Source organism: Hippocampus bargibanti, linkage group LG03, assembly GCF_051943395.1.
Source record: "Hippocampus bargibanti isolate YZ-2025 linkage group LG03, ASM5194339v1, whole genome shotgun sequence".
NCBI classification, from domain to species: domain Eukaryota; kingdom Metazoa; phylum Chordata; class Actinopteri; order Syngnathiformes; family Syngnathidae; genus Hippocampus; species Hippocampus bargibanti.
In genome coordinates, this window is record NC_142736.1 from 13,088,911 (window position 1) to 13,103,884 (window position 14,974).

Sequence of the window (14,974 nt, forward strand, 5' to 3'; positions counted from 1 at the left end):
AATCAGTGGCAGTTAAAAGTACTCCCGGCACGACCATTCAGGGTCTGTTCATTGTTTGTTTCACCCTGTCAGATTTGTTTCGTCTTCTCTTTTTTTTAATTAATGGTTTTGTTGGCTACTTTGGACCTTTTTGTTCTGATGGCTTTGAAATTTTGTTCCTGCTGACTTTATTTAAAACAATTTATGAAATACACCCTGCTCCTCAACCTTTCAAATTGTGACAATTATAAATGAAATGTATTATTATTATTATTATTATTATTATTATTATTATTATTATTATTATTATTATTATTATTATTATTATTATTATTATTATTATTATTATTATTATCAGGGCTTTTCCCACTCGTACACTGATACATTCTTCCTCACCTAAGCTGTTTTTACCTGATAATATTTGTTTTTATTCTTTCTTGACAATAGCATATCATTGTCTTCCATTTTATTAGCTGCCCCTGTTTCTATTTTGTGTCTTGCATTCCATAAAGTGAAACGGAGGAGGATGTGAAAATTTCTCTAGCCATTGCCTTCAAATCATTAAAACCGCTCGTGTTCATCACATGTCAACTTTGGGATGAACTTTACAGCAAGGTGTGACAAATGATGGCAGCCTCCATCGGCGATTCATGGCTGACGGCGTGCCATAACCCCTCTACATACCCTGACCTCAATTTGGAGTGTTGGCGTTGAAGGCCCATCTAAGGGAGATGGTATCGATCTGAGTGGCTGCTCAAACAACGTCAATAAACAACAGGCTTCAGGCTTCAAGGCTGAGGAGACACATCTCCATTTTAGGAGAGTTCACGTGTGGACCACAGAGTTTGGACAAGAGAGTTACTTTTGTTCGATTCACAGTCGCTCCTTTACCTCGGTGACAACTTGCTCACAGTTGCTGCCATGGAGGTAAGTAACCGCAAGCACGCATCAGCATGTTGACTTTGAATAATTAATATTTATGTTGAGGGACATGGCCGATTGATGCTGCTGTCAATAACCAGAAGAGTAATCGGTGCTTAAAAGCCGAAGATGAATCGTGTTTCAAGATCTCCTGGATCAGCAATACGGGGAAAGGTGGCAGAAGAAAGAGCTCACTTTGGCTCTTCAATCGATGGACAAAACTATCGAATGCATGTGAAGGAAGTGCATGCAATTAAAAAAAAGCCTGAATCCTAGTTAAATAAAATGCACCTCATATATTTTGAGGCAAACTGGGCTCTCTGTGAATTTATCAGCTTGTCAATACAAAGAAATGAGGTCACATCCAAGAGAGGAGGTCTGATAAAATGACTTGTAATTACCAGACAGTGAACTTTCTCGTCTGCATAGTCAGGAGTTTGATTTCTGATCATTTCGATTGTTGACTGAGCTTCATCCCATTAGCACTTAAAAGCAGAAGGACCCAATGTCGAATGAGCATGTTTGACAGCTAGCTAAATAAACCCTTTGCTGCTCATCAGAGGACCCTGCATTTGAAGGCACTCATCAGCGCACTCGATAGTGTGCGGTGATGTTTTTTGTTGTCTTACCCATGTCACAATTAGAAATGCAATAATTTTGAAGTTAGAGGGAAATCAATGGACTGCAGCCTGGAAGTTTGCATGGGCGAGTGGCATTAGAAGATCAGAGCAGCTAATTGCAATATAACACGCTAAAATCAGTTGGGTTATTTTATGAACTCCAAAGTGTTTTGGTGAGGAAAATAAAAGTTCAGATGCCTTGAAATGGTGAGCAATTGTGAGCTTTTCTTGCGAGATTGACAAGGAGTAGGAGATTCTCGCGTTAAAATCAGGTAAGATTTAGAGAAGCTATTCTGCATACATTACATTTACAATTATTGATGTTTTTAATGTTTTTTTGCCAAATATGTAAATATTTTGAGAAACGCTGTGAACACGTGGCTATGGCCAAATACAGTTGCTCACAAGGCAAGTCAAATGAAGTGTTTCTTTTGCACCTCGCCACCAAGGGGTTGCAGTAAAAATAACAATAAAAAAATCTGCACAGGTTCAAGTGGTGCAGCTTGTGCTGCATCGTGGGATGAACGGTTGATCGAAACGTGCTGCTTTATTTTTTTGTGTCACGGGATCGTGTATTTATTCAAATGATTTATTTACAGTTAACTACTTTCTTACAGGTAGTCAGGAGTTGGAGAGGACCCGTTATTGTTTCATGTATTTTTGAAGTAATGTAAAGTTATGCAGTGGAACCATTTCGATGCAGCTTACAAAACCAAATTAATGATGAGGGCTCTACAAAAATAAAAGGTGATATTTAGAGTGTGGATAAGTAGGTGGTTTGTTAAAAAAAGTCAAATAAATCTTGATGGAGGATGGAGTTCAAATTAAAATTACGAAAAATTCAAGAGTTGGACCGAAACAAAAATTAAGAGACAATGTTAATTAAGGTGAGGTGATGAAACAGTTACCGGACTATCTTAACAACGAAAATTGGTAGTGCATGAACATGAACGCTGGTAGAACCAAAACATGGCAGCCTACACATCACGCTGAAATAGAAAGATAAAACCCTAATCACAACGAATCTACTTTAATCACTGTAAAATAGCTGATTCACAGCAAGCCTAGAATTACGAACACCCGGCGATGGACCAATGCTTGCAGGAGAGTAGATGCTTACAGGACACGTGATGGTCACAGCAAAATAAGCAAAACCTGAGACAATTTAGAATCATACAATCTTTCTTATGAGAATCAGAATCAGAATCAGAAAGCCTTTAATCACAATGAGGAAATGTGCAATTGTTGTATTATTGTTGTTATATTGTTATAGTAACATTTAAAAATCGTTTGGAAGATTGTCGCGTGATATTTGAATGCATATTCTTGTTTTTACATGAATTGATTCCATTCCTTTTTCAGATGTCTTAAAACCCCTTTTGTTACCCAAACGTGCATGCTTTGAAAAGACGGAAGGCAGCCAAAGTATCAAGACAATTGCATATTCATCACAGAAATGCAAAACACAGAACCTGGTTGCTGTGAGAAGCCATAACCAATCTTTTGATTGAGTTAGAACAATGTTTTTTACTCATATGATGCAGTTATTTTCCACATTGACGACTGAGAAGCAAATTTTATCTTCTCCGTATCTAACCTTTAATTTGAAACGATTGGAACGGATGTCGACCCTGTGCTGCTATTCGTAAACTTTTGATTTCCTTCCACAAACATTCATGGGTAAATATCCTAAATTTAACACGGCAAAACTTTACCAGTGCACTTTTCACTGTTCGATTTGTTTATAATATAATTATGACGTGATTCTGACTCACGCGCAGCTACTTTGACTGTCCTTTATGTTTGCGCATGACTTCATGCAAGTATGTGGACTGACTGAGCAGGATGTTAGCGCGTGTTAGCATATCACGACAGGAAATTAGCTCGTTAGCTTGGACAGGTGTTGTGATGACGCTTCTCTCCTCGGCGTCCTTTTAATGATCAACTTTAGCCTTAGTGGCATCTTCGTTATGGACACCGGGCGAGTTGTAATCCGAATAAAAACTCCGTTAGGAGACATGGATTCTTCCGTCGACCGCCCGTCACTGCTGAACTTCAGTGACTTGCTGGTAAGTCATGCAACTCGATTGCTAAAAACGCCTGTTTTCCCCCATCAATGTCACTGATTTGATGTATCATAATTGTCTAATTTCTCTTAATAGGGTGCAATCAGGGATGTTATGCCTGAAGCCACAGTTACTGCATTTGAATGCAAGTATTTTCATTTTTTTTATACCAGTGTTTGTGCGTCCCGAAGTTTTAATATTCAGACCACAGAGCTTTCTCTAATTAGACCAATTCCGTTTTTTTTGTGAGATGAGGTAACTTTTCTTGAATTGGGAGCGTTATGTGGTCAACAACATAACAATTATCATTTAAAATATCAGCCACTTCGATGTGACGCTTACAACTGTTGTTTTCTCCTTCATAAATTTAAACTACTTCCATATCCATCGTTTAGATGAAGATGAGGTTGGTGACAGAATCACAGTAAGAAGCGATGAAGAGCTCAAAGCCATGTTGTCATATGTAAGTCCAAGAATTTTAAAAAATGTCATTTTTTTCTTATTGTGTCCCAAAATAAAACATTATTGCCTATACAGATGTGTGTATATATGTACAAACATGAGTGTCTCTGCCATAATTTAATGTGAATTCTTAGCTATGGGTGATAAAAATAGAACTGCATTCTCATAGAATGTTTGCTCAGATTACAAGAAGTGAAACATGCGGTAATGTCGGGTGACTAGGTTTGACTGCACTACTCATTACTGTAAGTCGGGTGTAGGGAACCTATGGCTCGCGAGCCATATATGGCTCTTTTGATTATTATATGGCTCGCCGATAAAACTAAATACATATTCTCGCTTCTTCGCTGTTCATTTCCTGTTGGGGGCTGCAGTTGGCGGAAAGTGCAATTTTGATTGGATGATATTGGCCGTCATGTTGAAACAAGTAAACGGCCCTTTAAATAAGCTCGATGAATAAAAAAAAATGACGAATCCACTTCAGTTTGAATACACCGGAGGATTCGACTTTGTGGAGAGAAAAGGTTCTGATTCTAATTTGAATGAAACAATACCATCGATGAAACAGTCGAATGTCAGTGGCAATTTAACAAGCCCCATGCTAACGTTAGCATCCATATACTTCTGCGAGAGATAGCAGAAAGCAAGTGTGGAAGCTAATGAGCCGTGTGCAGCTTAGCTAGCAGTAACGTCATCTATGGACCAGGCAAATTGACTTTCATTCCGATCGCTTGGCTGGATTTTTACCAATCATGAGGAACGGATAACAATGTTATCCGTTAACAATCTGTTAACAATGAGTACTATCACAGTTTTTTGAAATAATACATTCTAACATTTTGTTGAAAAGTGGCCCCGCGTGCGTGTTTGTGTGTGTGTGTGTTTGGGTGCGTTTGTGTGTGTGTTTACTTTTATGGCTCTCTTAGTTAAAAAGGTTCCCAACCCCTGCTCTAGGTGAATCAAAATGTGCATTGTTGCTATTTTGAAAACTATCTTAAAGATGATTAAGCTCAACAGTATCACATGCATGTCTGACACAATTACGCAGTGCTGGGAATTGCAGCATTTGAGTATGATGGAATAGAAAAAGGTTAGTAAGTTTGTGACATGGTTTTCATCTACCATTTGACACCGTACAGCAGGGGTCTCAAACTCAATTGACCCGAGGGCCGCTGGAGGCAGAGTCTGGGAGAGGCTGGGCCGCATCAGGATTTCCAGAAGAAAATCACAGATAAAACATTCCAAATTTCTCAAAATCTTTATTAACACACAGAAAACGAATTCAATGAAAAAATGGAAAAATGAATAAAAAATAAATTAACCAATCATAACTAAATAAAATTATTATAATGATCATAAGGCAGATACAGACGACTGAAAAAAAAACACAGGAAAACTAATTATTTTAATAAAGTTTCAAATGTCTGTATTCACAGTTCTTTAACCTTTAACTTTCTTCACATAAAGAAAATATTGAACATGAACTGTCCTAAACATGGCTTCTCTTGCCTACTTGTTCAGCTCCACATACAAGTTTCATTCATATCAATCATGCGGGCCGCACTAACATTAATCTTTCATATCAAGGCGGGCCGCAAAATATTATTTCGGGGGCCGCAGTTGGCCCGTGGGCCGTGAGTTTGAAACCGCTGCCGTACAGCAATTACCATGTACCATGTGTCGAAACATGTGATTATGAGGGTGTGAAATTGGGCCTTGACACTTGCTTCTTTGTTTCAGTCTATCTTGGGCTGAGACATACTGTATACTTTATCAATTTATGTCTTACTTTGAATTTTTTTTTGGGCGAGGGTGGGGGTATTTCAAAAAGCGGCTTCTGTATTCATGCGACATCGTGCATCCTTGCACAGACCATTTCTAATGGCAAAAGAAGACACGGATTTACTTATCTGCCTCTGAGTTATAGGTGCGCAAAGTGCATTCACAAGGAACTGCAAGCAGCTCTCCGTGGGAAGATCATTTTTTTCTATTTGTACTATAGCTATAAAATAGATTGATTGATCCAAGATGGCGCCGCGGATGGCAGCCTCGGTGACACGCTCCCTAGTATTGTTCCTGGTTTTGTCATTTTCATTTGTTTTTTGCGATCCTATGCGACTCAGTTACACGAGGGAAGAGTTACTGAGCATTGGGGAATCCACTCTTGGACTATTTTCACCGACACACCAAAATCTACAAGGTTTTTCGGGGCTGCTCGCGAGCGGTGTAGCAGCTCTGTACGGAGCTTTGAGACGCCGGCGTAGGAGGGGGAAGCGAGCCGGCGTTCTCGTCAAGCTTCGGCAGCGTGGATTTCGAACGCCGCTCCCATCGATCCACCTCGCTAATCTACGCTCACTACCAAACAAGATGGACGAACTTCTGCTTCTCACAAAGACCAATAAAACGTTTGCCCGCTCTGCTGCGCTGTGCTTCACTGAGACTTGGCTCAGTGACCGCCACCCGGATTCCGCACTACACCTACCCGGATTCCGTCTCCTTCGGGCCGACCGTGATACGGAGCAATCGGGGAAATCCAAAGGCGGTGGACTATGCTTCTACATCAACGAAGAATGGTGCACCGATGTCACGATGCTCGACGCACACTGCAGCCCTGGTTTGGAATCGCTGTCTCTCAACTGCAAGCCATTCCACTCGCCACGTGAGTTCGCTTCCTTTATTCTCGTTGCCGTGTACATCGCGCCACAAGCTAATGCTAACGCGTGTATACAAACGCTAGCGGACCATGTAAACCATCTCGAACTAAAATATCCAGAATCACCCCTGATCATTTTGGGCGATTTTAATCAAACACGTTTGAACCGTGAACTTCCCAAATATAAGCAGCATATTGACTGTTTCACCAGAGGAGAAAACATTCTAGATCATTGTTACACAGCACTCAAAGGCGCATACCGGTCTGTTGCGCATGCAGCATTGGGTCTTTCTGACCACTATTTAATCCACTTAATTCCCACATACAAACAGAAACTCAAATGTGTAAAACCGGTAGTCAAGACAGTTAAAACATGGACAGATGAAGCAAAGTTATCGCTACAAGAATGCTTAGACTGCACTGATTGGAGCGTCTTTGAAACTTCAACGGGCACATTGGATAAATACACAGACACTGTAACATCATACATCAGTTTCTGTGAGGACATGTGTGTACCAACAAAGTCCTTCCGCTCATTCAACAACAACAAGCCATGGTTCACTCCCAAACTCAGGCAGCTTAGGAAAGAGAAAGAATCCGCATTTAAAAGCGGCGATCGAGCAGTTTACAAACTCGCCCGAAACAGGCTGACGAAGGAAATTAACATTGCAAAGAAAAGTTATGCGGAGAGGCTTGACAAACAGTTCTCCGCTAACGACTCTGCATCGGTGTGGAATGGCCTGAAAGCAATAACAAATTATCGTTTACCTTCCCCCCAAGCAGTGTACAACAATGGTATGGCTGATGAGTTAAATACATACTTTTGCCGATTTGAAAAGGACACCACCATTTCCCCGGTCTGCCCACCATTACCAGAAACTACCGTATCTCCGCCCTCTGCCCTACAGATCCACGAACTGGACGTTAGACGGCTCTTCAAGCAGCAAAAGATCAAGAAAGCTGCAGGACCTGACAGAGTGTCCCCCTCCTGCCTGAGAGTCTGCGCTGACCAGCTGGCTCCGGTCTTCACACAAATCTTCAACAGATCCCTGGAGCAGTGTGAAGTCCCATCCTGCTTCAAACAGTCTACTATCGTCCCAGTTCCAAAGAAACCAGCACCCTCGGGATTGAACGACTATAGACCTGTCGCTCTGACGTCTGTGGTCATGAAGTCCTTTGAACGCCTCGTGCTGAACCACCTAAAGAACATCACCGGACCTCTGCTAGATCCTCTTCAGTTTGCCTACCGGGCAAACAGGTCTGTGGAGGATGCGGTCAACATTGGACTGCATCACATCCTCGACCACCTTGACAACACAGGAACCTACGCAAGGATCCTGTTTGTGGACTACAGCTCTGCGTTCAATACCATCATCCCAGAACTCCTCATCCCCAAACTTCTCCAGCTTGGTGTGTCCCCCACGATCTGCCAGTGGACCCTCAGCTTCCTGACAGGACGGACACAACAGGTCAGACTGGGAAATATATCATCCACAACACGAACCACGAGCACTGGAGCCCCGCAGGGATGCGTCCTCTCTCCATTGCTCTTCTCTCTCTACACAAACGACTGCACCTCAACGCACCCAGCTGTCAAATTCATAAAGTTCGCAGACGACACCACGGTCATCGGTCTCATCAAAGACGGCGACGAGTCTGCGTACCGACAACAAGTGGAGCAGCTGGAGCTCTGGTGCAGCCGTCACAACCTGGAGCTGAACACGCTCAAGACAGTTGAGATGATGGTGGACTTCAGGAAACATCCATCACACTATCTGACTCGTGTCAACCGTTGAGACCTTCAAGTTCCTGGGAATCACAGTCTCCCAGGACATGAAGTGGGAGGTCAACACCAACTCTATCCTGAAAAAGGCCCAACAGAGAATGTACTTCCTGAGGCTGCTAAAGAAGCATGGCCTGCCACAGGAGGTGCTGCAACATTTCTACACGGCAGTCATCGAATCCATCCTGTGTTCTTCCATCACCGTTTGGTTCGGGGCCGCCACAAAAATGGACAAAATCCGACTTCAACGGACAGTTAGGACGGCGGAAAAAATCATTGGCACCGCCCTACCCACTCTCGAGGACTTGCACACTGCAAGAATCCAAACTAGGGCGCAGAAAATCCTACTGGACCCTCCGCACCCTGCCCACCACCTTTTCCAGCTACTCCCCTCAGGCAGGAGCTACCGATCCATGCGCACAAAATCCAGCAGACATTTAAACAGCTTCTTCCCCCAAGCCATTAACTCTTTGAACTCTTTCAACAGTAGCCAAAATGCAACTGTATAGTGCCACTTAGCAGTTTTTTTTTTTTTTTTTTGACAACGATACTAGTGCAGCGTGTTCTACCGGAAACAAATTCCTTGTGTGTCCTACATACTTGGCAATAAAGATGATTCTGATTCTGAAAATTGGGCAGTTTAAGACAACCTCCACCTGACCGTTGTAGTCAGTGTTTTTTTTTCATGTCTTAGTTCAAAATTGGCTGAAATGAACATTTGTCATATGACCTAAACAGAGACCTCTTATTACTTGCCTGTTGATGCAAGTCAAATTTACCTGCGTGCGCGCACACGCACACGCACACACACACACACACACAGAAAGAATAGGAATACAACAAACAGTGAAACCTCCAATTCTGAGGCCTAGACATGGATGGCACGGATGAAAAATCAATAATACTGTGAAACTGTGAATGTCAGTGGCAGACATTTCTTTGGTAATACTGTATACAATGTCTTCCCACTGCTGTATGCGCTGATCCAATGACACAGGCACTCTATTTAATGTTCATGACAGACAGTAAGTGTAATGATGTGTGATGGGTCTCCCGACAAGGACGACATACTGACAGATAAATAGCTGTCGATTTTTGATTATTTATTAGGGAGTACTTAAAGTTGTGGCTCATTAAGAAACAGGCCCCCAGGCTGCTCCAAATCTGTGTTCATCTGTAGATGTCTTTTACCCCCCATCGTCTCACAATTCTGCAGGACCCACAGGCGAAATTTCTGGCTTTCTGGTCCATGTCTATCCAGCAATGTCCTCCAGTAACTTTTTTCACCATCCTGTAGTATAGTTGCAGGCTGATTATGTAAAATAAGTTAAATATAGTGTAGATTTTACATGCTAAAACCTTTATCACTATGTGCATCTAATAACGGAATCTTATGGCAAAGTCACCGCTATAAGGAGCCCCCTATTGTCCAGTTTCAACCTTGATTTAAAACCCGGTTTTATTTCGAGTATTTCAACTAAGGACGAACCCTTCCTTTGGTGTTTTATCCATTTATTTAGTTTTATCTCAGTATCATTTTTTTGTTTTGAATGTTTTTTTGCGTGTCATCATTTTGGACCACCTAAAAAGTCTCATTGATGAAATCAGATTACTCGAGAAGGATTCACTAAATTCAGCTTTCATTGTGATGGGAAGAGCAAAGTATGGAGTGGAGAAGGAACAACTTCTGACGCAAAGCACACCACGTCATGGTGCAGGCATGGACATGGGTGACGGCGACCACTTCAATTGAATAGGCGCACGGGTGTTTTTTGACCATACAATAGTCCATCTACTTACGAACATCTCTTCATATGAAATTTTCAAGTTACAAAACACCTCAAAATGAAAATATTTCCTCTTGTTATAAAATAAAAGTCAAGATACAAAAGGTTAAAAAAAACAGTATTGATGGCTACTCATAGCTCCGAGTTTTGTGAACGCAACACACTCATCCTTGCTCTGCCATTAACTATGACCGAGCCTGATCCTGCAAACCCATTGGCTAAGAAGGGCCTCTATTTGATTTGGCAGTGTGTGTCAGTTGGTAGATGTGTTTATGCACCACTCTTGTCATTTACCAGTTGGGCCATGAGGTGTTCTGATAGTTTTACTTCAATGTGACTGACCCAGAAAAGTGTTCACCAATAGGGTGATCGCTCACAATGCTGACTTGCCTTGTACATTTTCAAAGGTGTGTTAAAAGCCGACACAAGCAAACATACTTGGATCCGTTCTTTAGAAAACACCAGGCAACCACCACTTCAGAGAGACAACAGAAACTAAAGAGTGAAAAAAAAGGCTGAGTACACATGAATTTTGGGGGGGGGGGGGGGGGGGCTGGAACGGATTAGGGCAGGGGTGTCAAACTCATTTCACATCATGGGCAACATATGGCCTCGGTAGATGTCAAGTGGGCCGGACCATTATAATTATACCATACATGCTATAAATAACCAAACTATCATGTCATTCATTAGTTTTGGTGTAAAGCAGCACAAGAACATTAGGAAAATGATGACATTTCATGACCAAATGTGCAATTTACTTTCATAATTCACATACAGTGAACTTGGCTTTCGAACTTAATTGGTTCCCAGACAGAGTGTGTAAAGCGAAAAGTGTGTATCCCAAAAAATACTTTCCCATAGGAAGCCATTAAAATGAGAATAATCCGTTCCCAGGTCACCATAAAACATAATTTTCTACTTTCTAATTTTATAAGCTTTAAAACTACACGAAATATACTTTATTTTATGTATAATAAATGTGCTATAGTATTATGATTAAAGACAAACTTTACTGTACAATAAAGTCATTTTATTTACCTTTGTGATGGTCATTAATGGCTTGATGGAATGGAGTATCCAGTTTCCTCGGCATTACACACTTGATGAGGAACATTGGCTTCTTTCACCATCTTGAGGAATGATCCCTTGTAGGTGCTTTCTCCGTGATAATTGTATCTAGTTCATCAATTGTGATCTGTTTCGCTGGGTCAGGGGTCGGCAACCTTTACGACTCAAAGAGCCATTTGGACCCATTTCCCACAGAAAAGAAAACACTGTGAGCCACAAAATCCTTTTGACATTTAAAATGAGGACAACACTGCATCTTTTCATCATCGGTTTTTTGCCTTTATATATGCATAAACAAACTATAGTGTGTTGCATTTATGAATCAATGAACTGTTACAGAGAAGCGAAATCAGATTTCTGCACGCAACAAAAATATTTTTAACTCCGAAAAAAAGACGTTGGGTTGAAGATTACTTTCAAATATAATACTCAATGTCTATTTGAAAAAAAAAAACAATAATATTTGCAGAATGGCAAATACAATATTTATCACCTGGTTAATGTGATTTCTGCTCCTGCACCTCAGCGCACAGCCTCTGCACATCAGGGCTGTATGGGCTTCATCTTCACACAGAACTGTAAGCTGTCGTCTGTCAGGCATGAGCGATGTTTGTTTTTAAGGCGAACGAATCTGCCCACGTATCATTAAACGTTCTGTTTTCTTCAGACACTTTTCTTTTCTTAGATTTATCCATAGTTGGCCGACCTGGGGGTCGAAAAATTCAAGAAATCGTGCGCAATTTGGCGGTTGTCACCAGATATACGTCCACTGTCGATGGTTGTGACGTACATTATGAGCGACAAAAAAATTGAATACGTTTTATTTTGTATTATTTATAATCACCTTAATCTTCAAATTTAGAATTACACTTTAAAAACGGACGAACTAAAATAATATACATTGAATTAAATACTCATTATTTATTTTCTAGAGCCGCAGCAGGGGGGATGAAAGAGCCACATGCGGCTCCGGAGCCGCGGGTTGCCGACGCCTGCGCTGGGTTGATAGCTTTTTGCATCAAATGTTCAGATGACTTGTGCGGGTTATTTGTGGAGACTGATTGATGGGATATTTAACTTTCCAGTCTACACTCTGCTTTTGGACTATCAAAGTTGAAATGGGTCCAGATTTCACTGTTTTCTATCCATTTTCTCACCATTTTACTTGTTTTTTTTTTACTTTTTTTTGTTTCAAGCTCTGTCCTCTCCCTTTCGTGTGTGTGTGTGTTCTCACTCTCTGTCTGCCTGTCTCTTTAATGTTTAACCCCCCCCCCACCAAACAATGCTGGGTTCTTGACCAATCACGGCTTTAACCAAAGACGCCATTTTGTTTTTTGGAGAACGGCCTCACTCTCCCTCTGTCTGTATCCCCATCCCCACTGCTGTGTTCTTTACCAATCACTTGGCTCTAACCACGACTGGGGGCGGGGAATAGAGGACAAAAAAGTCAGTTGCCATTTCCTTGTTTGGAGAACTATATCGTTCACGAACGACACATCATTCATTGTGGCAGCTTGGTGTGTGTCCTGAAAAATAGTTTGTATGCCAAGGTAAAATGTTCATAAATGTAAAGTTCGGAAACCGAAAAGTTCATAAGCCAAGGGGTTCGTAAACCGAGGTCCCACTGTATATGCATTGCAACTGATCCCAATGATTCTACAACGGCACAAAATTTCAACAATAAATTGGTATCGAAAAATATAGTAATGCACTTTAAGATTAAATGAGATTTATAAAGAAATGAATTTTTAAACCATTGTTTTTGTTCCTGATATTTGGCATCTTTTGGCCTGTACAAGTGCATCAATACCAGGTGTCATGTCCTAAGCTGACACTTTCAGAATGTCATTTAAAAGACAACCGATGTCTCCGGACAAGTTGTGTCCTTAATTTCTAAAATGACTTCAAATGACTTCTAAGCGTATTTTAATAAGATTCCACCGCATATAGCTATGTTTTACGTTTTAAGACTTGCTCTGAATATTTTTTTATTGATATTCATTACTGAGAAGATTTGTTCACAAAGGTAGGTTGTTCCAAACATGCACAAAACTTTCGCAGCCAGGGCGGTTAATTTGGGCTTTGATGCTCATACTATTTCGCTAGCAATTAGATAGCTGGCTTTTACTGCTGCTTCTCTGACTTCTCGGCTCTGTGTGAAAGTTGACTGCTGCTTCCTCAGACCCACTAGTAATTCGTCGACCTTGTCTCTTCTCAGTTGTCATTGCAAGCTGTCATATTTTTGACTGATGAGTCTCGTAGTGGCATTGAATATTATATTCCTTCAATACCGAAACTTGTTGAAAACACACCAAGCACAAAGGTTTTCCACGCATCTCTGTAAAAAATATGACGTAGTCCCTTTTTCATTGAAAATTCTACACTCCTTATCTACTTTTCTCAGTTTGCATAATGGAATTTTGGCTAATGATTGTAGCATATGTCACACTGCTACAGAATGTTGCGACAGGTCGAAAAGCAGCAGTGACGTTACGACCGCAGGTTGACTAACATGGTGGCACAATAAAGACGTTGACAAAGCAACTCTTCTCCTCTCATTCCTCCGGACACAACAATGAGGGTGTTGAAACCGCGATTGAAAAATAAACACTTGTTTTCTTTGACGTTGATCGAAACAGCACCACTCTACCCCCTAGTGGACTATCCTTGAATTGCACCTCATTAAAAATATGAATTACATGTCGTTTGTGCATTTGTTCCACTTTTAAATTATCCTGCGGACCTGAACAAACCTCCGTGGGGGCTGTTTCTGGCCCGCGTGCCGTATATTTGACACCTTTGGATTAGGGCATCCACCCATCCATCCATCCATTTTCTGTACCGCTTATTCCTCACTAGGGTCGCGGGGGTGCTGGAGCCTATCTCAGCTGTCTTCGGGCACGAAGCGGGGGACACCCTGAATTGGTTGCCAGCCAATCGCAGGGCACACAAAGACGTACAACAGTCACTCTCACACTCACACCTAGGGACAATTTGGAGTGCTCAATCTGCCTCTCATGCATGTTTTTGGAATGGGAGGAAACCGGAGTACCCGGAGAAAACCCACGCGGGAACATGCAAACTCCACACAGGGAGGCAGAACCGGAACACGGACCGGCGACCTCTGCACTGTGAAGCTGGTGTGCTAACCACTCGACTAACGGAAACAAATACATTCATTAGTGTACAATTCATTAGTGCACTCACTGTTCACGTTCTCCCTGACAGCATTGCTTTGTCCACAACATTCAAGTCATTTGTCGAATAAATCTTTAGCAAATGAATACAGCAACTCTGTTTTGTTTTTTTGGTGCCATTGGGACAACCCTCTTTTTTAAAAGCTGCTGACCACCTGCAAAGTCCAATGTGAGCTACATGAATTCAATTCCCATCATATCGAGTGTAATGTTTGCCTCGACAGAATGTTTAGTAATACATGGTATGCACAACAAAAATCTTTTGTCTTTGTTGGCATGGTATCTTTTTTCTTTACTTTTTCATTTAAAAATTGCATTCCATTATTGCTGAATAAAATTAATGCTCAAATTTCATAGTTAATTAACATCAGTCTGCAGAGGACATTTATTGTGAAAACTATCCCCATCAGTGAAAGCACTGATTGCTGCATGCTC

At 41.3% G+C, this 14,974-nt stretch overlaps 1 protein-coding gene across 4 annotated transcripts in view; it reads left to right on the forward strand.

Moving 5' to 3' along the window:
- Positions 1–3,177: 3,177 nt before the first annotated feature.
- map2k5 (mitogen-activated protein kinase kinase 5) overlaps positions 3,178–14,974 on the forward strand; it is a 54,232-nt gene continuing 42,435 nt past the window's right edge. For all 4 annotated transcript variants that reach the window (XM_088992041.1, XM_088992040.1, XM_088992042.1 and 1 more), the window contains exons 1-3: positions 3,178–3,589; positions 3,683–3,731; positions 3,982–4,049. In XM_088992041.1, coding sequence (XP_088848167.1) covers positions 3,458–3,589; positions 3,683–3,731; positions 3,982–4,049 — 249 coding nt within the window. In that variant the 5' untranslated portion in view covers positions 3,178–3,457. The remainder of the gene's footprint in view (positions 3,590–3,682; positions 3,732–3,981; positions 4,050–14,974) is intronic.